This window comes from Crocuta crocuta, unplaced genomic scaffold (assembly GCF_008692635.1).
Source record: "Crocuta crocuta isolate KB4526 unplaced genomic scaffold, BGI_CrCroc_1.0 scaffold73, whole genome shotgun sequence".
NCBI classification, from domain to species: domain Eukaryota; kingdom Metazoa; phylum Chordata; class Mammalia; order Carnivora; family Hyaenidae; genus Crocuta; species Crocuta crocuta.
In genome coordinates this window covers 3,331,511-3,356,983 of record NW_027529443.1, presented here as the reverse complement: position 1 = coordinate 3,356,983, position 25,473 = coordinate 3,331,511, and the positions used below count along the sequence as shown (strand labels likewise).

The 25,473-nt window shown below is 48.3% G+C and overlaps 1 protein-coding gene across 1 annotated transcript in view; it reads left to right on the top strand.

Moving 5' to 3' along the window:
- The window catches only part of HS3ST4 (heparan sulfate-glucosamine 3-sulfotransferase 4), a 401,364-nt gene extending 377,644 nt beyond the window's left edge, over positions 1 to 23,720 (top strand). Inside the window, exon 4 of the mRNA XM_077760558.1 lies at positions 21,702 to 23,720. Within this exon, the coding sequence (XP_077616684.1) occupies positions 21,702 to 22,338 (637 nt within the window). The 3' untranslated portion in view covers positions 22,339 to 23,720. The remainder of the gene's footprint in view (positions 1 to 21,701) is intronic.
- Positions 23,721 to 25,473: the final 1,753 nt, after the last annotated feature.

The window sequence follows — 25,473 nt, the reverse complement described above, 5'->3', positions numbered from 1 at the left end:
CCCCCCCCCCCACCGAGCCTGCCCCCCACAGCTGTCAGAATGGTTCCCAATGTGTAAGCCCAGCCACATCCTCCCCTTACTCAGAGCCACCCAATCATTGCATGTCACTCAAGACAAAAGCCTCATTCCTCACTGTGGCCGGCAAGGCTTTACGTTGTCCCGGCTCTTTCCCCCCCTTCATCTCCCCTACCGATGCCTCATCCCAGTCATGCCGCCCCTTCCCTCCCTGACCCCCAGACATGCCAGACATGCCTTTGTCAGGCCAGAATTTTGCACCACTCTCCTCTGCCTCCCTCCACACAGCTGGCTTTCAGGCATCCCTGTTCAGGTGGTACCTTTGATCTGGTCTTCTGGCTTAAACACACCCCAGTTTGCACATGGGAAGTTGCCTCTGTCCCACTGGTTTGAAGGTGTCAGTCACTTGCACAATAAACCAGAACAATTAGATACTTTCTGCCAGGAATTTGGATCTCTCACGGAGTGAAACAAACAAAAAAAAACAAAAAACAAAAATCAAAAAAAAAAAAAAAAGAGGGAGAGAGACAGAAGAGGAAGCAAAAGAAAGGAGGACTAAGACCTGGTAAGGAATTAAGAAGGGGAAAATGGATGGGGCGTCTGGGTGGCCCAGGCGGTTGAGCAACTGACTCCTGGTTTCAGCTCATGTCATGATCCCATGGTTCATGGGATCGAGCCCCACATCGGGCTCTGTGCTGACAGCTCGGAGCCTGGAGCCTGCTTCAGATTCTGTGTCTCCCTCTCTCTCTGACCCTCCCCTGTTCATGCTCTGTCTCTCAAAAATGAATAAATGTTAAAAAAAATTTTTAAGAGGCCCCTGGGTGACTCAGTTGGTTAAGCGTCCGACTTCAGCTCAGGTCATGATCTCACGGTTCGTGGGTTCGAGCCCCGCATCGGGCTCTGTGCTGACAGCTCGGAGCCTGGAGCCTGCTTCAGATTCTGTGTCTCCCTCTCTCTCTGACCCTCCCCTGCTCACGCTGTCTCTCTCTCTCTTTCAGAAATAAATAAAAACATTAAAAAAAATTTTTTAAATAAATAAAATGTTCTGTGTCTTCACAATTTAGACTAGGTGTCCCCTCTTCACCCTGTGTCAGGGGTCAGCTTTTCCCTCTCCTGGCCTCACAGTGCCTCAAACATACCTTTGTCTTCATCAGCTCTCAGCACACAGCAGCGGGAAATGTGTTTGGTGCAAGAGTCTGAAAATCCTGGATTCACACCTCAGCCTGGTGGCATATTATTAGGGTATCTTTGTCGGGTGGGTTACACTCTGAGCCTCGTTTTTCTTGGTAAAATGAGTAAAATCATAGAGCTTATTTTCCAGAATTAGAAATGAAAGGATGTGTTGTCATAGAAATCACCTTACAGATCTACATTATAAAGCACTGTAAATCCGAATCTAAACCTACATCATAAAGCTTATGTGACAGATGCTTAATCAGATTGAACCGGCTTCCGCTCCCTTCTGTGCATACCGAGGGTGGCCTTGAAGAGTGGTTAATGGAGCCGCCTTCACGCAATTCTGCCACCTGTGTGACCTTGGGTAAATCATGGAACTACCCCGTGCCTCAGTTTCCTTATCTGTAAAATAGGGATAAAAGTCATTTTTACCCCCAGATTGTTGTAAGGGGTAAATGAGTTTAATCTTACAAGGAGCTTGGAATGATGCCTGACACATAGTAAGATCTCAGTACATATTAACAGTGAATATTTATTGGTATGAGTAAATTTTAGGAATTACTGGGGATCTACAAATAGGCAGTATTAGGGACAGGTAATATATTTTTTTTTAACTTTAATGTTTATTTTGAGAGAGAGAAAGAGAGAGCAGGGGAGTCGCAAAGAGAGAGGGAGACACAGAATTCAAAGCAGGCTCCAGGCTCTGAGCTGTCAGCATTGAGCCTGATGTGGGGCTCAAACCCATGAATTGTGAGGTCATGACTGGAACCAAAGTCGGATGCTCAACTGACTGAGACCCCCAGGTGCCCAGGGGACAGGAAATCCTGATCTTCATCTTCTAAGATGTAGCAGAGTCTCTGGTCACAGTGATCAGTGAGAAAGTTGTTTAGTAAATGAAGGGCGCTTGGGGGCTCAGTCAGATAAGCACCTGCCTCTTGATTTCGGCTCAGGTCATGATCCCAGGGTCGTGGGATCGAGCCCCACATTGGGCTCTATAGCATGGAGCCTGCTTAAGATTCTGCCTCTCTCCCTCCGCCCCTCTCCCTCTGCTCACTCTCTCCCTCCAAAAAATTGCTTAGTAAATGAATGAATGAATGGCCGGCAATGAGTACTGGGGCCCAATGGGCTCAAGTCTTAGAGTGCTGAAAGGAACCCAGTTTGCCAACCCCGCCCCGCCACTCCAACTCCTCCAGAAGACACAGAATAATTTAGAATCAGAAGACATAAGCATGTGGCGGACTAGATCAAACGCAGGATGAAACCGGTAAGATGACATCACAAATAACCCCTAGAAGAAGAGGAGACTCAAGCCCTTTCAGCGCACGCTCTGGCAAAACGAACCGTGATTTACTCCTGCAAATTACCCACTGTAAAATATTTACAGCTAATTCCTTCTACCTTCCAGGGTGGCCGTGGCAAAGGGAGGCAGGTTGTTTCGGCAGTAAACCCGGGATGCAATTTCCATCCCAGCGGCCCTGTTTCCTGCGGCAACCTCGGGCGACAGAGTCATTTATATCTTGTGAGCGTACAGTCTTTTCCGCATGTGCGTGAGCCTCGATTACAGGCAGTCGCGGTTTGTGTGGTAGGCATTATGCATTTATGAGCCAGAGCAAACATTTACTAGCGCTAGTAATTCGTCTAGGGGTGGAGGAAGGGAAGGGCGGGAGCAGCCGAGCGCAGCGCCCGCGTGCTGACAGCGTGTTGCAGAATCGGCACACAGGTGGGGAGGGAACGACCAGTCTGTCTGGAAGCGCCTGCTCTTTGAAGTTCATCTCGGGCACGTTCCCCTCCCTCAGCCTCCCAGCCGTGAGATCCTCGCACAAATGCCCCTGGGCTCGGTCCTTGGACCTTTTCTCTTCTCTGTATACTGCAGCGTGTGCTGTCTGTCTTCGTTGTCGCTGCTTGGGCATTTCTCCCCCCAGATCTCTCCAGACTCATAGACTCATTGCTTACGGGGCATTTCCACCTGGGAGTCCACAAGGTGTGGCAAACACCGCGTGTCTGAGACCGAGGGCCTGACGTTCTCCCCACACCACACCCGGACCTTCTCTGCGTCTTCCTTCAACTCCGTAAATGACTTGGAGTCACCCTGGCATCCCTCTTCTTCTCACGCTCCACGTGTAATCCGCCAGGGGGTTCTGGTAGTTCTTGCTAACAAACACGTCCTGACTCTGCCCACCCCTCCCCTGCCCCCCACTGCCGTCTCTCACCTGGGCTGCAGCAGCTGCTGTCCTGGGCGGCTTCCCGGCTTCTGCATCGGGGGTGCCGTCCATCCCAATGCTGCAGGTAAAGTGGTCCTGGGAAATTTTAATTCAGACCATGACCCTCCATCCTCTGCTCAAAAAACTCCAAGGACTCCCATCTCACTCAGAGTGAAGTTTTAGCATCAGGCCTTCCCATACTTCTCTGACTTCGTCTTCCGCCACGCTTCCCCCTCTCGTGGTCTGCGGCCCCACTGGCCTTCATCTGCCCATGCACGCTCAGAACTCTTCTACCCCAGGACCACAGGCCTGGCTAATATTTATTCTTGCCTTTCTTTTGAATTTTGTCCCTCTCCTATTTCTGCGCAGCTGCAGCCAACCACATTAATTTCCACATGAAATTTTTTTCACGTGAATAATTCTTAATGCCCAAAGATCACTTGAAATTCCACCTGTCCCTGGTGCTTCCAGGGGGCCAAGAATTGCTGGCAAAGGCATGTTACAGCATCTGGACGAAGCAGGGGGTTCATCTGGTCCAGCTAAGCAAACTTCCTAGGACCCTATTTTGGCCCATTTCCCAAGGAACCTACAGTCTAGGAGAGAAAACAAGGAAATACGCATGCGCTATATGGTATGTGTCTCAATAACGGAAACAGAGTTAGCCACAGACGGTGGAGAGCAGAGGGACGTGCCCCTCCAGTGTGCAGAAAAACGGTCACATGAGCTGTGCCCTGAGGATGGTTATCAGCACCAAGATTGGTGGCAGTAAGAGGTTTGGTACCTTTAAGAGCTGGTGATGGGACGTGGGTACTCTCCCACACTGTGGTGGGACACATAATTTGGCATGACCACCAATTCATTCACCAATTCATCATTTCATAGATACTGGCGTATCGCCCAGTATGTGAAAACCTTTGCACACAGACTCCCGTGGTCCCACGATTCAGCTTCTCCAGGGCTGTGTGAAGGACGCACTCCCCTCCGTGCATATGGAGGCACGTGCAGTGGTCTTCACCGCAACCTTATTTGTCATCATGGGACATCTGTTAAATGGTCCTCTACAGAAGGATGACCAGATAAATAGTGGTTTGCCTATACCACCAAATGTAACGTCCATTTTTAAATGAGATGCGCACCGATTTGGAAAGATCCCAAGAAGTGTTATTGAGTAAAAAAAAAAAAAAAACAAAACAAAACCCGGTTTTAGAAGGCTGCATGGCGTCTGATACTGTTTGTGCCCACATCCCCACACATGTGCATGCACTCACCCAATAGAAGACTCGCACCCAGGGCTCTGAGCAAGAGCAGTAAGCTGTGAAAATAATGATGAAAGAGCATTGACATGACTGAAGGCTGATGGGGAGCGATCCTTGGAGGCAGTAATGTCTATCTGGGGAGGAGGGAATGGTGTTTGTTTTTCTCGGCACTAAGCCAGCCATTTGGACATGGAAAGGGAAGTATTTGATTTCCCGGGAATCAGAGTAGCATATCTACTCCAACCCAAGGTGCATGGATTTGAAGCTTACTGAGAACTTATCCAGAGGGGTTGACCAGGAAGGAGGAAGCCTGCCCCCTGAGACAGTGTATCAGATGTGTGTTGAGCTCCGGAGAGGGGCAAAAGTTCTGTGGACCAGGAAGAATGAGTCCAGGCAGGAGATGAGATCCGCAGTCAGCTGGGGGACAATGTCCTGCTCACCTGTGATCTTTCAGGCAAAGCAGACTCTGACTTTGCCAAGGCCACAGTGAGAGGGTCCAAGTAGGCGTGTGAAAAGGAAACAGCAAAGGGATAACGACTCACCCCAAACACATTCTCCAAAAGCGACGTTTTCTTAACACGCTGGTGCAATGCTTGCAGGGTTATGTGCATAGATGTGAGAGGAAGAAGTGTAGGCAACACAATCAGACACGCAACAAAGGCGGTGACATTTGTGTGCCCCTCCCCCACCAACCANTGATGATCTCTCCCCTAAGTGCTAGAATTTGGCTGAGACTCTGAGTCCAGCCCAGAGAAGTCTGGAAAAAAGGTGTAGAGCCTCAGTGAAGGAGATTGGGATCAGTATATGCTTCTATGATAGTGGTGAGTTAGAATGCTTTGCACCCACGTGGGTAGAAAAGATAGAACCAAAATAATAGAAATGGAGGAAAGACAGGATATCCCAGGTGCGTGTATGTGTGACAGGTACCCCGGCGGAGGCCATCTATTATTTCTGGGCTCCATCTGTTAGGGTCAGCCAGAGTGGTGACACAGTCCCATTCTAAATGAGATGTACTTGTCATCTGGCAGCTGGAGACCGATGGAAAGGTGTGTTTGGCTATAGGAATTAGGAACGAGCGAACCATACAATTAGAGATCGGGAAGAGAAAATAATTCCCTTTCAATCTTCGAGAAGAGATTTCATTTAGGTCAAAGGAGCAGATCTCCTTTGGATGCTAATAGGTCTTTAACAGCTAACATTGCTAATTTCCTTTACTGAAAAGGAGATCTCAGACTCACAGTCCAGTGCAGGCAGAGTCTGGGCTGGGGTCTCATCAGAAGTTCAATTGGAGAAGAACAGCTTCCAAAATGGTGTGGTTGTCGGCAGGGCTCGGTTCCACGTGGACTGTTGACTGGGGGCCTAAGCTTCTTGTGCGTGTGTTCACTGGAGTGTGGCCTCTTGTTTCCTGGCAAGTGTACCTGTCCCCATGGTGGCTTGCTTCATGAAAGCCAGTGAGAGAGAGAGAGAGAGAGAGAGAGAATGGAGAGCGTCTGCCAGCAAGATTTGAGTTACATGGAAGTTATATCACACCACCATTGCCACATCCTGTTGATTAAAATCAAGTCCCAGGTGCTCGGCACATGGAGGTATAGAAAGGCATAAATATCAGGAGGTGGGGGTGATAGGGAGCTGTGTCAGAGTCTGTCTGCCACACAGCAGTTGTAATTGTTTTTCCCTTCAAGGCATTTACCTACAGTTTCTGTATTCAATAGATTCATTGAATCCAGTAAGAATGAAATTGGCTTAAAGAAAAATATCGAGTCCCTGATAGCAAGAATGTAGGTGGATATCCAGAAGTGGCAGAGTGTGGTCCAGAGACTGAGAGATACTCACTGTTACTGGGGTGTACTAATCACAGTGTGTTTTTCATTCATTCACTCATCTGTTCCTTCATTTTTTTGTCTGCATTAGGGCTCTCCAGAGAAATAGAATTGATGGGAGATGATAGAGATAGATAGATAGATAGATAGATAGATAGATAGATAGATAGATAGATAGATAGATGATAGATAGATAGATAGATAGAGACAAAGAAAGACAGGAGAGAGAGACAGAGATAACTGTTATAGGAATTGGTGTATGAGATTCTTAAGGCTGCAAAGTCCCATGATCTGCAAACTGGAGAACCAGAAAAGCTAGTGGTATAATTCAGTTCAAGCCCAAACCACTGAGAACCAGATGGAAGTCCCAAAACCAGGTGTGTTGATGTCTGAGGGCAGAAGGTGGGCAAAATGAGCAAATTTGCCCTTCCTCTGCCTTTGTGTTCTATTCAGACCCTAGATAGATTGGATGATGCCTACCTGAACTGGTGAGGGCAGATCTTTGCTCAGTCTGCCAATGTCAAGGCTGATAGCGCCCAGAAATACCCTCACAGACATACCCAGAAATAATGTTTTACCGTCTCTCTGGGCATCTCTTAGCCCAATCAAGTTGATGCATAAAATTAACCAAGCATCACGTGTGTCCCAATTGTCCGTCCATCTGTTTCTTCATGGAACAACATCAATCCAGCTCCAGCCCTGCCCGGTCCTCTGAGATTGCAGAGATGGGAAAGATGTGCTGTTGTCTTTCAAGGGATTCAGTTCAGTGATACGTTTCTAAATCCTGGCTGCTCATTACAGTGCCCTGGAGAGGTTTTAGAAGATACCAGCGGCCAGGCACCATCACGAACCAGCTGATCAGAATCCCCAGTCGTGGGTCCCAAGGAATTCTAATGTGTCTCTGGAGTTGAGGTCACGGGTGTGCGACTTCACGGCATCGATCTGTTTGCCGCGGAATTGCGGATGGAGAAATTGTTGAAGGTGCTGTGTGCAAGCCCCACAACCACAAACCAACCAGTGAGTTCAATCAGCTTGTTTCTCCTCCAGAGAATGGAGCCTCCGGGGAGGTGGTTGACTTTGAGGAGGGGACAGGCTGAGACCCGCACTGAATTCCAGTCCCTGTTCTTCATGCTTAAGTTTTCCCCTGACCAGCAGTGTGACTCTGGAACTGACCCATCGGTTCAAACGCCAGTAAACAGGAGTTTACCTTTCCAGAGGCTGGAGATGGGTGACTCCATATTATACGTGCATTTCATGGTTAAGGTCTTGCGATGTCTAACTAGGTCTGAGTTGGCATCAGCATCATCGGTGGGCCAGCCTGAGCCTATTCTACCTTGTCACCAGCTGGTAGACAAGAGATGGAGACCTACCTAGCACCAGATTCAACCTTATTTCACCTCCTTTGTCTTGCCCTGGCCTCTTTGGGTGCATGAAATGAGTGTATATGTGAGTGAAAATGTGAATGTATGCATTCATTTCCAAGAGGGCCATTCAGTTATTTGTTGTTTATCGACTGCCTATTGTGCACCCTGCTCTATTATAGATAGATATAAGACTTGATGAATGAGACACAGTTCTGCCATCATGAGGCTTATGTCCAGGTAGAGAAGTACCATCATATGAACCAATTAGTAAATTAGATCTTTGCAGGTCTTCACCAATGTCATAAAGTGCAATAAAGAAAAAGCAGAACAACGAGAGAGAAAGTGACTTGGGATGGACATTATTTTTGGTAGAAAGATCAGGGAAAGCCTGGCTGGCAATGACTTTTAAGCGGTGTGTAGATACCGCAGATATCACAGCTGATGGGCCAGATCAGCACTATCCAATAGAACATGCTGACCTTGGGATATACTGTATCTGTGCCTCCCATGCAGTAGCCATTGGCCATTCGTTGCTCTTCAACACGGAGGGCTTGCATTTTAACTTTATTTTATTTTAATTAATTTGCATTAAAGTAGCTACATGTGTCTAGTGGCTTCCATATTGGACAGTGCAGAGCCAGACATTTAATAGAAGACCTGAAAGGTGAGAAAAAGCGTGCTGTGCAAGGACCTGGGGAAATAGCATTTCAAGATGAAGACAGAGCCAATGCAGAAGGGAAAGGATCTGAAGTGCTTAAGGGAACAGAGAGAGGTGACAGCCATGCTGGGACGTTGGGAAAATGCGATTGAGTTTAGGGACATACCATAGAGAGCCTCAGAGACCATAAAGAGGGGGTTAGAGTTTTTTAATATAATGAGAGATGGGGGCTCAGTCGGTTGAGCATCTGCCTCTTGATTTCGGCTCAGGTCGTGATGCTAGGGTCATGGGATCGAGTCCCATGTCAGGCTCCATGCTGACTTGGGATTCTGTCTCTCTTTCCCTGTGCTCCTCCCTTGCTCACATGCACATGTACACACACTCTCTCCTGCCCCTCTCTCTTTCTAAAATAAAAAAAAACTATATATGTAATGAGAGACAATTGAAAGTATTTCAGCAGGGGAACAATGCAACAATAATATACTAATTATAGCCAAAATTTACTTAGATTTTATTAGGTGGGCCTTCTCTCCCTCCTTTCTTCCATCATCCAGAAAATCCTTGCTGAGATTATTTAATTCTGGGCACCATGTGCAACGCGGGGGAGACAGCCATGCATAGAAATGCCCAATCGCCTTTCTTCTTTGGAGCTTTTGCTTTCTTTCGGGCAACAGACAGACTACATGCAGGAAAAGACACACATAAACAAGATAATTTCATATAACAAAAAGCTCTGGGAAGTGAACAAAGGGGCTGGTGTGAAGGAGTGTAGTTTTAGACGGTGCCTGGGGAAGGGGATTGTGCTCTGAGGGGGGTGATGTTGGAGCCAAAACCTGAATAATGAGGACTCAATTATAGGAGGAGTGGAGGGTGTGCGTGCGTGTGTGTGCGTGATAAAGAGACAGACAGAATCAAGAAGAGACCCTGCAGGGGATTGGTGTGCATGAACATCTGATAATGTAAGAACTCTCCGTCCGGATAGCACAGCGTGTACGTGTTTGTATATATCTCTCTAGGTGTGTGCTGAGCTCCTTTCCCATCTATCTGTCATTTCTCCATCTGCTATACGATCAGATTGATTAGTTTGAAAATCTGTTTAGTATTTTGTGTGCCTCAAGCTGTGAAAGTCGAATCTAAATACGGACACTGTAGGAAGCGCTAATTAATTTATGATTGTGCCTAACATCCTTGAAGCTGGAGATCTTGATTTGGGGATGCAAATCTCTCAAGGGCGACATGGAAGGCTCTGACCCGGGTGCTTTGCAGAAGAAGCCGTCTGTCCTACCATCCTGGCCAGGTGTGGGGATGAGGGGGCTTCTGGGCTGTGTTCTTGCCGCAGAGAGTTACAAGGTCTCTTCAGCACTATGGCCGTGGCCAGCACACACAAGAGCTGGCACAGGGCACAGAGAGGAAACCTCATTCCTCACAGCACTGTTCGCACCTGCCATTCAATATGAATGGATGATCCCACTGCGACCGACGGATGTTACAGGTTTCCGTGGCTGGGCGTGAGTTGACCCGAACAAGCCCTTCACCAGTAAAACATCAAGTGCTTTGAGCATTATCCGTCTAGCTGACCAGGTTCCTTGGCTCACGAGGGAGAAGCATGTACACGTTATTTGCCAAAGCAAAGTTCATTTTAAGGATGCACACGAGGTGAGCACTAAATGATCTCATTAGGAGTACAGGTCCTAGGTGGCGTCTTCTGAGAATGCACAATAAATAGGCTTCCTACGGAACAGCAACAAAAATCAGCCCTTGTGCTGAGTAATTCGTAACTCCCAGGCACCGCGCTGAGTACATCTCTCTCAGTCTCTTCAGGCTCCTGTAACAAAAATGCCATCAGCTGGATGGCTTCAACAACAAGCATTTATGTCTTACAGTTCTGGAACCCAAAAGCTCCAACAGCAAGGGGCTGGCACATTCGGTGCCGGGTGAGGGCCAGCATCTTGGTCTTTTCATCATCTGGCTGTGCCCTCATCTGGCGCAAGTGGGCAGGGAGCTCCTCTTTTTCAAGGGCCCTCATCCCATTCATGAGAGCTTTGTCTTTATTACGAATCACCTCCCAAAGCCCACACCCCCAAACCATCACACTGGGAGTTAGGATTTAGCATATGAATGGGGGAGACACAAACATTCAGCCTACTGCACCCTCAGAAGCCCCAGCCCTTTTAATCTTCATAAAATATGCCCTGCGTTTGGTCTTGCTTCAGATCTCCACTGTATACAGTGGAGGTTTTCCAAAGGAAGACAGGAAAGTGGGGTTTTCCAAAGTCCTTTAGAGTAAAGGTGGAGGAGAGCAGAGTACACCAGGCTCCCGGGGGTGACGGCAGGTATGTCCGCTGCAGCAGCTCTGGGGACCTTACCTTCTGGGCAGAAAGAAGGTCAGGCTCGGGGGGCACAGCCACATGTGGCCAAACGATGCTCTAGGCAAGCAGGTGATGATGGGGCTTCCACCCGGGGGCCACATGAGTGTCTTGAGGAGCAGGGGAACGAAGCAGGGAGGGGGCGGTCCAGGAAAAGGCAAGATTGGAATGAATGCTTGGCAGACCGGGTGTCACCTTCACAAAGACCAGTGTCTTTGTCACTCTGATGCTGAGGGCTGCGGTGGCCCACACGGTTAGAGGCTTAGATATGCAAAGGGGTGAGAGAGAGACACGGGGCGGGAGCAAGCTGGGCTTCAGGATGCAGGAGAGAAGAAAGGAGGCTGTTGGCATGTGGGGGGCAGGGGTGCAGTGACACATAGCTGGGAGTGCAGTGGGAGGTGGAGAGACTTGGAATGCAGGCTTCCCCAGAGGGCACCTGTCCTTTCACCGTCTGTGACATCGTGAGCACGCGGACAACTCCATGATCATCATCTAATTGTGGCACCTGCTGAGCCCGGAGAAAGAAAACACAATGAAAGAGCTAATCGAGGTTGGTGTATGAGGTCCCACAGTGGGTTCACTCCCTGACTGTGTATGAATGAAGTATCAGAGGAGTATGATCCAGGTGAAGTGTGTTCCATAATCTCATCGACTCAGAGTCAAGGGAGTGTCTTGTAACCTTGGGAGAATCAAGGAACTTCTGGGGTGAGATTGTCCAATAACCAAAGAGAAAGGGTTGGAGGGACAGCTGTGTGCAAAGGGCGCTGGTGGACGCTGAGGTTCTCGGCAGGCATTGGTTTAGATTTTAGAACCATGCTTCCCATCTGTGGGCTTGAGAATTATTACAAAGCACTTCCATGTCTCTATAGATACCACACATGGAGTAGAAAGTAAATCAATAAAAATCTCCTATAAACACAAGCGCGCACACACATTTATAGGGCAGCTTTTCTAAAAAGTAGGTTAACTGGTGACTCACTCATGAACTCATTTTAAAGGATTGTTGAATTCATAGTTGTTTTCTGTCCATAGGCGCTTTCTAAATCAAACCATATGAACAAGTGAACTTCTGTCATATGATGGCCCGTTGATCCTAAAGACGACAGTGGCACTGGAAAAGTCAGTGACAACAGGGAGAAATAAAAGCAATGGCTGTAAGTCGTGTACAATGAGGCACAGCCCCCAAAGTGGTCAAGTTCTAGGCTTCCCAAATGCTTGGGCCACCTCAGGGTGGCTAGGAGAAGCAGAGATCTCTTAATTAACTGGAATATATGCCCAACGAGAGCTGTTTGGTGCTCTAGGAGTGGGTTATAGCTACACCTGTTGGAGAGATGGGTTTCTGGGACTCAGCGTCATTATTTACATAGGGGTTCATGTATTAGCGACCTGCGATAGTCCTACAGATTCAGAATTTGGACAGGGCTGTTGTCCCTGACTCGCTCAACAAATAGATTTATTTGCACCTACTATGTGCTCCATTACACTGGCAGCAATAACAAGAAGGGATATGTACGGATGCTTGCTCTGTACTGGATGCCTGATACCTTTGCTTGTGAACGAACAGGAGGTGTTAACCTCCGTTCCATGAATGGCGGAATTGGGGATCAAAGACGCGAAATGAGTTGCTCAGAGCAAGTGTGGTTCAGAGATGGAGCCCGAAGTTAAATGCATGCCCGCACACCTTTGCCAGGGTGAGCATGTGTGTAGCAAAGCTTCTGAAGGAGGTGATGGTGGACGCTGGAATTCAGGTGACACCCCCACCAGTGATTCCCAGCCTGGAACTCATGGACGTCTCAGAGACAAGGACAGATTTCTTAAACTGTTGTTATTACTCTCTCAAAAAATACAAACTCCTTCAGGACAAGATCTTGCTCTCGGTTTTATCTCCTGATTCTAGCACAGTGCCTGGCACATGGTAGTTGGCGAATGAATCAACAGTTTTCTCTCTTTTTCATTTTGGCTAAGATTTTTTTCCAGCACAGTTAGTGATCTCAGCTGTCTCCCGTGAAGAAACAGTTAATAAGCAATTGTATATAGTTCTGATATATAAACTATAAAATAATAAATGTATAATTACTTGGGTAACTTGGTTCAAAAACTTAGATCCAGTGAAGGGAAACATACGTAGGATAAGAGATCAATTTTGAAATCCATTAAGGGCTTGTGAGTAAAGGCGTTGAACTCACTGTGATAGGCTTGCATTTCTCCACCCTCCAGGGGAGGCTGGGCACACCTAGACATCTAAATCTTCTTCTGAGCTCCAGAGATGATGTGAACCCCGAATCCGCCACCCCAGTTTTTCTTCGAGACCAGCTCCAAGAACATGCGTATAGGGACCTTAAGATTCCACACGACCAGCTCCTCACTCCTTAGGGAGTGAAAACACCATTGGCGTCCTGAAAAATCGTGAAGCCCTCGTTGTACTCATTTGGAAGAACAAGAGCTACCTCTGGAGAGGTGTGTGTCCTCCGGCCGTAGAACTAGAAATGGCCTGAAGGGGTCTTCCATTTTCCCATTTTTCTTTGTCTTGTCTTGTGCCTCTGGCCACAGAAGGACTTAGTATACCCAGCATTCCTTAACTTCTGATCTTTTGAGATACGTTCCACCCAATGTGGTTCATTGACACTTCGGTGGTCCTCAGAAGAGAGGAAAGGAAAGAGAGGAAAGAGGTCCTCATTTTCCCAAATAATTCTTCTCTGATAGCGGAATATGTTCTCCTCTTCCTTCGCTTCCATTTTCTGGTTGCTGGCATCCGCTGATATCCTAAACGCCCACCTTATTCCTTTGTGATGACAGCTTCAGAAATGTGTCCCCTGGGACCCTGGGCTGCTCTACAAAAGGTATCAGTGGTGGCTCTGAATACTGATCAGTAGAAGACTTCTGTCCAAACTCATCTTCTGGGTTTCAAGCCACATTTCATTTGTATTAGGATAAAAACCTTTCTCGAAACCCGAGGGCCAAGGGATGCATTGTGATGGTGGTTGGGGTGAGGGTAAGGGTAGTGATGAGCTCCCTGCCTTTTCTCTAGAGGAGTCTCCCAAGGCAAAAACCAAACATTAGGCTGATTTCTCTGTAGGTCACCATAATCCAGAAATTATTAACATATCATCCAGCTCCATCTGCTCTGAGACCCATAACCCCACTCCCAAGGCCCTGGAGCTTAGCAAATGGCCCTACTCTTCTGTCATCGGGACTGTCGAAGCCATTAGGAGGAAGTTCGTAAATATTTCTGGCCCTCCTCCCACTCATGTCCCGCCAAATCTCAAGACCTTCTCAGCTGTGGATGCCAGGGTCTCTCTCTGAGTATGAATGCTTACTGGACCCTCATTTCTCCCCTGGAGGCTGCCATCCTGTGCCCTCCTCCAGGCTCCAGCTCCACTCTGGACCTTCCTCTCCTTATCACATTGAAGAGTAGTGAGGACCAGAGTGGGGTTCAAATCCCAACCCTGCCACCTGTGAGCTGTGTGACCTTAGTCAAGGGGTGTAACTTCTCTGAGCCTCTCAGTTGGTTCATTGAGAACAGGAGTGAGGAGTATCCACCCTCATGCCCCTCCCACCCCTGTGACATATTTCTCACAAAGACCATCATAAACCTTCCCAGACCTGCCTGGCACAAAGTTTAAAACAAAAATGCCTGAGACCTGGGTTTGTTATTTTCTCCCACAGTATGTGATTTGTTTTTTTAAGTTTATTTGTTTATTTTGAGAGACAGAGAGAGAAGAGGCAGAGAGAGAGAATCCCAAGCAGGCTCCACACTGTCAGCACAGAGCCCGATGTAGGGCTTGAACTCATGAACCCTGAGATTATGACCTGGGCCGAAACCAAGAGTGGATCCTTAGCCGACTGAGCCACCCAGTCACCCCAGCCATGTGTCATTTAAAGCTGCAATGCTTGAGGCACCTGGGTGGCTCAGTCGGTTAAGCGTCTGACTTCAGCTCGGGTGGTGATCTCCCATTTCGTGGGTTCCGGCCCCGCACCGGGTTCTGTGCTGACAGCTTGGAGCCTGGAACCTGCTTTGGATTCTGTGTCTCCCTCTCTCTCTGCCCCTCCCCTGCTCATGCTTTGTTTTCCTCTCTCTCCCTCTCTCTCTCTCTCCCCAAAATTAATAAAACATAAAAAAAATAAAACGGCAGTGCTTTCCTCATTTTTTCCTGGTTACTTAAATTACTTGTGTATCTTCAAAGCCCAGTTCCTTCTTCCCTCCTTCCTTTCTTCTTGTCTGTTTCTCCTCTCCCTTCTAATCTCCGTCACCCTCTGCTGTACCTCTTCTCCCTCCGTTCCCTGCCTCCGCCCATACCTTCCCGCACGAGCCTGCGGGGGTGCAGCTCAGACTTGGCAGTGATCATTTCGTTTGAAAGGAGACGTCTGTCTGCCCACAGCAGAGATGTCCGTCCGAACCACGGACGAAAATGGGATATTCAGACCTTTCCTTGCTTGACCATCAGTTTATACTCAACACCCAGTGCGTAACTGGCACCGATTAATGCTTCCTGAGATTAATGAGAGGACTCATATTAACAGCCCTTTCACTGCGCGGGTCCAAAGAGAAAAATCCCTGTCCTGAATTCATTCAGCAAGTTAGTTGTTAAGTCTCAGCTGTAACTCAAGATTCTGCTCTCTCTGCTTCGATTTGGCCGATGGTCATATTGCCCCAGGAGATGCTACTTTTCTTGGGGCTTTATATAAGAAATGTGGTTTTCAAAGGGTTTGAATTTCTGCCTTAGAGATGCCAGGATTCCTGAATTTTTAAAAATATTTGTTTTTGAGAAAGAGAGATGGAGAGAGAGACAGAGTCACACAGGGAGAGGCAGAGACAGAGGGAGACACAGAATCTGAAGCAGGCTCCAGGCTACAAGCTGTCAGCACAGAGCCCGATGCAGGGTTTGAACTCACGAACTGCGAGATCATGGCCTGAGCCGAAGCTGGATGCTTAACTGATGGAGCCACCCAGGCGCCCCTTGAATTTGGGTTTAAAAAGCCCATTGAGGTTGCCTGGGTGACTCAGTCGGTAAAATATCTGACTCTTGATTTTGGCTCAGGTCATGATCTCATGGTCATGGGATCGAGCCCCGCGTTAGACTCCGTGCTGAAAGCCAGAGCCTGCTTGGGATTCTCTCTCTTTCTAAATAAATAACTAGGACATTTTTTAAAAAGCACAATGAACTTTGCAACAGACCAGGGCAAGGCAAGTCCTGATACGTCCTTGGACGGGGCCCATGGTCACCCTGGCTCTCAAGTGCCACATCTTTATAAACAGGTTCCGTGAATCCCGTGGTATCTGGGAGCCGTGGCCGGGAGGAAGTGTGGACTTGCCTTGTGCGTGGCCTGGCAAGCATCAGGGGCTCGACTACCTTTCTAAGTGCCCTCGTTTCCTCGACGCGGAAGCAATGGCCCTACCTCGTGCCCTTGCTCTAACCACCGTTCTTTTGGGTTACAGTTCATCAGGAGGGCTCAGAAAATATTGCTAATTTATGCGCCATTTGCTCCACCGGAAAATGCATTTGGGAAAATGGGAGCTGCCCACAGTCCTCCAATTCAGGCAAGCCAGAGGCAAGCTGTGCCACTGACCCTTCCAGAGAGAATGGGCACTTTACATCTAACACGGGTGATTGCTTCCTCCCTCGGCGTCCATGATGGTATCCATTTGCTTCCACTGAGGAGGCCCCGGAGAGAGATATCACAAATTGAACGATGTAGCTTAATCTGGCAAGAATTTCTGGGGATTCTGGCCTGGGTTTTCCGTAACTCCCCGTGGTAAGTCAGCGACAGCCCACCTTTACAACACGTGTCATGAGTGTCATTTTTACATTCAGCTCCGCCGCCCCCTGGCGGAGCGACCTTGGGCCAGTCTTGCAACCTTGCTGAGCTTCCAAAGCTCCGTTAAGCATCGTCAGGCGGCAGCAAAGACCTTGGGCTGCGGTGCGAGACAGACTGGGCTGGGGTTGAATTCCAATGCCATGTCTGGTGACTTTGGACAAGCTAATCACTTTCACTGGGCCTCAGTTTCCTGACCTGTGAAATGAGGCTCACAGTAGTATCTTCTTAAGAGCGGTTGGAACATGAACAGCTAATGTACTGAGGGCCTTCAATGTATAAGGGACTCTTTTACCTATTAACTTATTCCATCTTCGTAAAATCCCTGGGAGATGCATCTCATTAGTACGAGGCTTGTTTCCCAGAGAGGGAAACGGGGACGCAAATTGCTTGGGTTAAGGGCGCCAGGGTGGCTTATTCGGTTAAGCGTCCGACTTTCGCTTAGGTCATGATCTCGCGGTTCGTGGGTTCGAGCCCCGCGTCGGGCTCTGTGCTGACTGCCAGCTCAGAGCCTGGAGCCTGTTTCAGAGTCTGTGACTCCCTCTCTCTCTGACCCTCCCCTGTTCACGCTGTCTCTCTCTCTCTCTCCTACAAATAAATAAATCATTAAAAAAAAAATTGGGTTAAGTAACTGGCCCGGGGTCACACAGCTAATAAGTGGATCCAGACTCAGCAAGTCAGGAGTCTAGGATCTTCACCAGCTAGCCTGGAGAGGCCAATGCCTGAAAGTGTTTGGAGAAGTGGGTCCGGCATCAAAATCTGAACTCTTGGAGCAGGAAGCACAGCACAGACTGGGCGCTCCGTGAGCGGTGCCTGGTCATTCTTGCTGGCGTTGTCTCCCGTGAGGCCCCCAGGCACGGGTGCCTTCACAAAGCACCGCCACCCCGGCACGGGAGTGGGGGACAGGGAGTGTGTTGGATGGTGGCTCATAAACATTTGGGGCTGTGAGAGCAGATGTGTGATCTTGCAGAATGATTCTTGCTTCGGGACTGTGTGTTGACGTTGATGTCACGGCTGCTCTGAGCACCCCAGATACTGTTAACGAGCTGTTCCAAGCCCAGCTGCGGTGTTTTCCTGCCATATGGTCCACACCGAAGTGCAGGGTCTTTCAGAGGGGGCGGCACGGATCGCACAGACGCTGAACCTTCACGCGTGGGAGACCTACTTAGAGGGGTCAGGCCCTCCAAACCGCTTCAGTTCTCCTCACGTCCAAGGATCATGCTTTCATGTGGTTGTCATGCGTGTATCTGTCCAACAACCACAAATAGCTAGGGGGCCAGCTACCATATGTGGCGGGCACTGTGTTCGACACGAGGGATACAAAGGTGAATAAAACATCGCCTGCAGCTATCAGCAACTGAGAGTAGCCATGAAGGGCCTGGAAACGCATCCTATTATGACAGCACGCTAAGCTCTGTGATGTAGGCCTTTGTCAAGGACTCTAGGAATGAAGAGGAATTCATGAATGAATGAATGAATGAACATCACTGATTCAGTATTGGTTCGGAAAAGGAGAGATGGCTACTTCCTGGGCCGTGAATCTGTGTATCTTCTTACTGGCAAGAATCCTGGCTAGCTCATACCACATGAGATGCTCCTACGGATGGGTGCCCAAATGCGGGGCCTCTCCGTGAGTGACATGTTTTAGTTCTTCTGTCACATGATCAAAGCCCTTTAGGCTCCTCTGCCTTCTCCAGCACCTTCTCCAGCGCCCCTTCTCTCACTCCCTTTTGCACTGAGCACTGACCTGAGCACACACATCGTCTCCTAAACACCCTGGCTTGGAAGATGGGTGCTGTTTCATCCCAGATGCTTCAGGTGAAGACTCGATTGAGACTCACACACGTCTTGACAGACTGTAGCAATTAGCTGAAGTGCAGGAGATGAAGCTGAAAGGGGCCCCATAAAAAGACAAACGCTGGGGTCTAAGAAGTGAATGGCAGAGGACAAATGAAAAGGAAAATGGAGCAGCTGCTCCTGAGCTCACAAAAAAGGCCACAAAATACACAGGCAACAACAGTACATGCGAGGGATTAAACATCTGGATAGGGCCATGTAAAAATACCTACCTGCAGGTATTTTCTCTTGCATTAATAGTTATTTAATATTTTCGTACTGTGACACGCATTTCATACGAAGAGAGTATCTCTCTGGGGCGCCTGGCTGGCTCAACTGGTTGAGACTCCAACCCTCGATTTCGGCTCAGGTCATGATCGCATGGTTTGTGGGTTTGAGCCCCACATCAGGCTCTGTGCAGACAGCACAGAGTCTGCTTGGGTTTCTCTTTCTCCCTCTCTCTCTACTTCTCTCTCTCTCTCTCTCAAAAATAAATAAATAAATAAATGATTTTTTTTTTTATATAAGAGAGAGAGAATATCTCTCTCCAGTCAACATAAAAGTAGGACATCACTTGTTCCTTAAACTCAGGCTGAACTCAGTCACCAGCCTCCAGGTCAGGGCCGGCCGTGCAGTTGGTGGTAATTGGCTTGAGTCAAAATATCCTTTTTCCCCTAGACCCGTTCTCTAGTGCAGTTGTTCAGCTTGCCATGTGGTCAGATAGAAGCGTTTTTTCCTTGCTTTTCTCTAATAATTGCTGTGTCAGTGGTCTTGTATACGCCTGGTATAAGTTACAAAACACCCGGCATTCACCGGGTGCTATTCTAAGTGATTTACCCCGGTGACCTCATGGGATCTTCATTCCCATCCTAGAAGGGAGGGGCTCTTGTTAACCCTGTGTTCTGAAGTGAGAGAGTTAGGGTTCTGTGTAGGTTAAAGATGCTTCCTAGAGGGCTGTGTGACTTCAGAGTAACTTAGAGGTTTATCAGCTCCCTAGTGAGGTGGGTGGCTGGACACTGCAATCCTGCACATCTGAGTCCCAGAGCTTTGCGCCCCTGAGCCCTGCCCCTCCGTACGAAACGGTTCAATCTGCGGGACCCGCACAGGCGCATCAAGACGTTCAAAGTACTTTGGAGAAGATGTTAGTCCAAGACGAGCATGACTATGGCCGGGGCTGTTGGCTTTGATCTGGACACTCCTTGCCGTCCGGCCATTATGCTCCAACAACATCTGACTCTATGTGAGTTTCCTCTACCAGGCAGATTCCTCCTGCCTCCTAAAAGTGCTTGCCAAGAGAGCTCAAAACCCAGTAGCAATTAATTATTGACGGCGCATGTGAATTAGAGATAAAAGAAAAGTCGTTCTTTCTCTACACACTCGATAGTAAATAAATTTAATTATGGTAGGGGAAGCTAAGGGATCTTGGTCGGTATTAAGTTTTATTAGCTGAGACATTTAAAAGCATGTCATCACAACAAAGAGGTCTCGTGTAATCCTAAATGTACCACTTTGGTGCAGGGCTCAGAAGTGAATAGACTTAATGGGGCACACGGTGGCAGATGGCCTCCTGCACGACAGGTATAACAGGTTTATCGTCAATTAACTTTGGTCTACATATGCTTATAGCGAATTGACTGTATAATAGGATCCTGAGCCTCTTTTATCATTGATAAGCTTGCCACGCTGGGACTGGGGGGCAAATAGCATCAGACTCCTCTGATAGCTTGAAGCTCCCAGATGAGGCAAGGCCACTCTGAAGGTGAACGCATAAGGAGGGGTTGGGGGTTGGAGGTGCAGCCTTGGGGAGGAAACCAAGAGACATGGTGTGGGACCTGCCACTTGCTTGCTGGGCAAACTCAGGAGCAAGGTAAAGAACTCCATTTGTAACACCAGACCCCCGCTAGATGCATGCACGAGGTATGTCATTTTATTCTGAACTTGTACTCAAGGTGAGCTTTAGGATTTTACAAAGGAGGTCAAGGAGGGGATGTGATTCAGCTTGTCAAGGTCACGAACCCTGTCCGGTTCCCCGTCTCTGGGCTTCAGTTTCTTCCTTTCCACCACAACGCCTTTGGACTAGGTCAAGGCTCACCAAGTGTTTTCCTAGACGGCCAGACCATAAACGTGCTTGGCTCTGGGTGTCATTAAGTCCCTGGGGCAAGTAGTCCCCATGTTGTAGCGCATAAGTGGCCATAGCCAGTACATCAGGGGATGCGTGTGGCTGTTTTCCAGTGAAGCTTTATTTATGAGCATTGAAATTTGAATTTCATATTTTCATGCATCACAAAATGTTATTATTACTATGTTGGTTTTTTCCCAACCATTTAGAGATGAAAAATCGTTCTTAGCTGGGAGCCATATGAAAACAAGGGGCAGGTATTTGGTGGCCAACCCTTGGAGTAGATAATCTTTGAGTTCTTGGTGTGCTCCAACACCTTCCAAGAGCTGCTGTGACAATAATATCCTTGATTTATTAAGCTCTTGCACGTGCTGGATTCTGTGCTAAATGCTTTACAAGTTTTATCTCCCTTAATCCTTAGACTACAGTGTGAAGGGAGTGCTATCATTATCTCCATGTCAGAGATTATATAAAACAAATACATAGAGAAATTAAGAGGATATCTCAGTTGACCATAACTGGCTAAAGATATAGGGCAGCACATGTAAACCCAGGTGCATAAGGTTCCCAAGAATGGATTCAGAAGCCTTGTGCTGCCTTTTCTGATAATACTGTGATCAGAACCATAGTGGGCATAGAGTTAAAAAGAACTCCTAGGGTTTATCAATTAATTTTATTTTGTAGTTCCCGATCAGGCTTTTGGTGGCACATGTTTTGTGCAAAATGTTAAAAGGTTTCTGGATGAGAGGCGCCGGGGTGGCTCAGTTGGTGAAGCGTCCAACTTCGGCTTGGGTCGTGATCTCGCAGTTCGTGGGTTCGAGCCCCGTGTCGGGCTCTGTGCTGACAGCTCAGAGCATGGAGCCTCCTTCGGATTCTGTGTCTCCCTCTCTCTCTATGCCTCCCCCACTTACACTCTGTCTCTCCCTCTCCCAAAAATAAATAAACATTTAAAAAAAGAAGAAGAAGGTAGGGATTTCCTGGAGGAATGTCATAAAAAATTTTTAAATTTTTAAAAAATGAATAAAAGGTTTCTGGATGGGAATGACCACTCTCTTTCCTTTCCTTCCCTCTTCCAGAAATGTGATGCCTAAGACTTTGGATGGGCAGGTGACCATGGAGAAGACGCCGAGTTACTTTGTGACAAACGAGGCTCCCAGGCGCATCCACGCCATGGCCAAGGACATCAAGCTCATCGTCGTGGTGAGAAACCCTGTGACCAGGGCCATCTCCGACTACACGCAGACACTGTCAAAGAAACCCGACATTCCCACCTTCGAGGTGCTGGCCTTCAAAAACCGGACCCTAGGGTTAATCGACGCCTCCTGGAGTGCCATTCGGATAGGGATCTATGCTCTGCATCTGGAGAACTGGCTCCAGTACTTCCCCCTCTCCCAAATCCTCTTTGTCAGCGGGGAGCGCCTCATAGTGGACCCTGCCGGGGAAATGGCCAAAGTACAGGATTTCCTAGGCCTCAAGCGCATTGTGACTGAAAAGCATTTCTATTTCAACAAAACCAAGGGGTTCCCTTGTCTAAAGAAGCCGGAAGACAGCAGTGCCCCGAGATGCTTGGGCAAGAGCAAGGGTCGGACTCATCCCCGCATTGACCCGGATGTGATCCACAGACTGCAGAAATTCTACAAACCCTTCAACATGATGTTTTACCAAATGACTGGTCAAGATTTCCAGTGGGAGCGGGAAGAGCCTGACAAATGAGGCTGGGGAAGAGGAGGGAAGGCCAGTGAATAGCTAAGGAGGCTCCTTACCTGAGTCCTGAGTTACCCCCGGGGGTCTACAGCCTCAGCCTTGCTGGAGCACCAAGTAGATCCCCTCCTTTGTCCAGCCAGGATTGCTTCCAACGCTGTGGGCTTGGGCAGAGGGATGGGTCCCGTGGCCTCCTCCTGGAGGCAACAGGTTTGCCTTGGCAATGGCATCTGGTTGACCAGATGGCCACCAGGAGCCACTGTTCCTTCTTGTCTCCTGCTAATTAATGGAGTCTAAAGACAGGCTAAATAGCTGTCAAGGTCACAGACAGTGCCGGGAATGTTTGCTTATGTGATTAAAAAAAAAAAAAAGGAAGGTCTATTTTGGTCACTTTAGAAGCCTGAGCCCCAGCCCTGACTCTGGCACAGCCCTCTGCTGTATAAACCTCTGCTTCCGCCTCTCTCCAGAACGCTACTTGTGGCTGGGTGCCCCAGGACTCCTGGGGAGCAAGGCCCTTTGTCTGAGGCGTCTCTAACCTTCTCCTTAAAGGTCTCATGCCACAACGCTTTGACTTCCCCCTTCCCCACCTCATGAAGGCGGAGGCATGCACGTTCCTCACCAGAAAAATAAAAAATAAAAAAGCTGACACCCTTAGAAGCCTTTTTTCCAAGAGCCCTCTGACAAGGGTTGGGTCTCTCTCTCTCTTCAGGAGTGTCCCCGGCCGTGGAGAAGCTTAGCGTCAGCTGAGAATCAGGCCTGCATAGCCCTTCTCAGACCAGCGTGATCGCCCTTGAGTTCCGAGCCCTGAGGTTGATAAAGATAAATGCTCTTTCTGGGGGTGAAAAATAGAAAGCCAGACCTTTGGGGGGGGGTGTTCATAAGTGAAGACCCTTAGCACTGTGGTTCTGGGAAATGCTTTACGGGTGGTTTATCCATCCCTTAGGGTCCGCAGAGGGGCAAGGACCGGATAGCGGGCATGTCTTCTGTTACAACGAACAGGGGCCTTGCTCACCACCCTTCTGTTTGCCTCACTGTGTTCCCCCTTGTGGTCAACTGATGCTTCATGTGCTCTTCTCAGAGATGGCCCACATTGGGGCCCCATCTATGGAGGGTTGTCAGATCCCATCTGGGGATGTGGGGGAAGGGCAAGGGCTGTCTGCAGACACCCCTTCCAGGGGCTGCCGAACAAAGTGCCCCTTCCCGTTACTTCGATTCGATTGAAACACAGCACTTGACATCAAGCACCAGCTCACAGATCTCCCAAACCAGGGATGGTTCTAGTAAATTTCAAAAGATGTATGAGTGGGGGGAGCTAAGTCTGTTCAGCTGATATTAAACTGTCATTTCTCCCGCTAAATGAAAACCGTGTTGTTATAAAGCTTAATGCAACCTGATTAATGGGCTCCGCTGCCGTGTTTATATTGGTCATCTCCGACCCCACCCCTCCCCTTGAATTCTGGGACTGTCCCCTTCTCCAGGTGGCCAGAAAGACCCTGATTTGAGAATCTGCCAGGGGATTCTGTCTGCAGGGTCGGATAATTCTTGCAACAGCACAAAGGACGTGACTGTGGAAAGGAGCTCAACTCTCTCTCTCTTAACTCATCCTGGCGAGAAACAGACTGACGGGCTAGACTCAGAAACAACCTCACAAATAATTTTTCTGCCAGATAAGAAAGTGGTTATCGAGCTGAAGGCCACGCATATACATACTTTTACCACCAAAGTAATAGAAGGTACAGGTACACGCACACACATGCCCATATAAACCCACCTCTTTGAAGGAAGAAAATGCATCCTGGTGCAGAACAGTGCTTTGAGGGCTGGCTGATTGGGGCCTTGAAGTACAAGCAGAAGACTTGGGTCTGGCTGCCCATCAGGGGCAACAATGGGCTCCTCGGGCTACAGCCTCCTGAGCTCCTTTGCACACTTCTTGTAGAATCAGGAGCTCCAGAGTAGAGCTCAGACGCCTGTTCTTTCAAAAATATTCTTTTTTAAAATAAATTTTAATATTTTATTTATTTTTGAGAGAGAGAGACACAGCACAAGCAGGGAGGGGCAGAGAGAGAGGGAGACACAGAATCTGAAGCAGGCTCCAGGCTCTGGGCTATCAGCANTCGAGCTGAAGGCCACGCATATACATACTTTTACCACCAAAGTAATAGAAGGTACAGGTACACGCACACACATGCCCATATAAACCCACCTCTTTGAAGGAAGAAAATGCATCCTGGTGCAGAACAGTGCTTTGAGGGCTGGCTGATTGGGGCCTTGAAGTACAAGCAGAAGACTTGGGTCTGGCTGCCCATCAGGGGCAACAATGGGCTCCTCGGGCTACAGCCTCCTGAGCTCCTTTGCACACTTCTTGTAGAATCAGGAGCTCCAGAGTAGAGCTCAGACGCCTGTTCTTTCAAAAATATTCTTTTTTAAAATAAATTTTAATATTTTATTTATTTTTGAGAGAGAGAGACACAGCACAAGCAGGGAGGGGCAGAGAGAGAGGGAGACACAGAATCTGAAGCAGGCTCCAGGCTCTGGGCTATCAGCACAGAGCCCAACGCGGTGCTCGAACCCATGAACCGCGAGATCATGAGCTGAGCTGAAGTTGGATGCTTACGTGACTGAGCCACTGAGGCGCCCCTCTTTCAAAAATATTCTTATGGGAGCTGGGATTGAGAACAGCTAGAAGAAGAGTCTTGCCTGTGTATTTCTTTGCTCTCTCATGCTCCCTCCTGCCCTTGTATGCTTCCGTGGGAAATACTCCAAGGAGAAGCGGTCCCCAGGGTTTCATGGCTTCCTGGGGGAAACATAGTCTCTCTTTTCTTCTCCACTTCTGTGGCAACTAGATAAGGGATGAGCTCTCCACCTACACCGTCAAAGGAGCATCCGGTTATAAGGAAGCTTTCAAGATATTTGTCTACCAGCTAAGAAGGGCCATTACATTAGCCTACCCTGACCCTCATCTCTTTTAACCTGGCTGGACATACATTGACTCAGCCCATCAATTACACCTACTTTTCACTTTCCACCTCCCTGTCTCTCTATCCCTATAAACCCAAACATCGACATTTATGTGATACTGAAAAAGAAACCTCGTAATTAGGTGTCCTCACATAAATATGACAAGCAAATCCATTTTTAACATGGTGA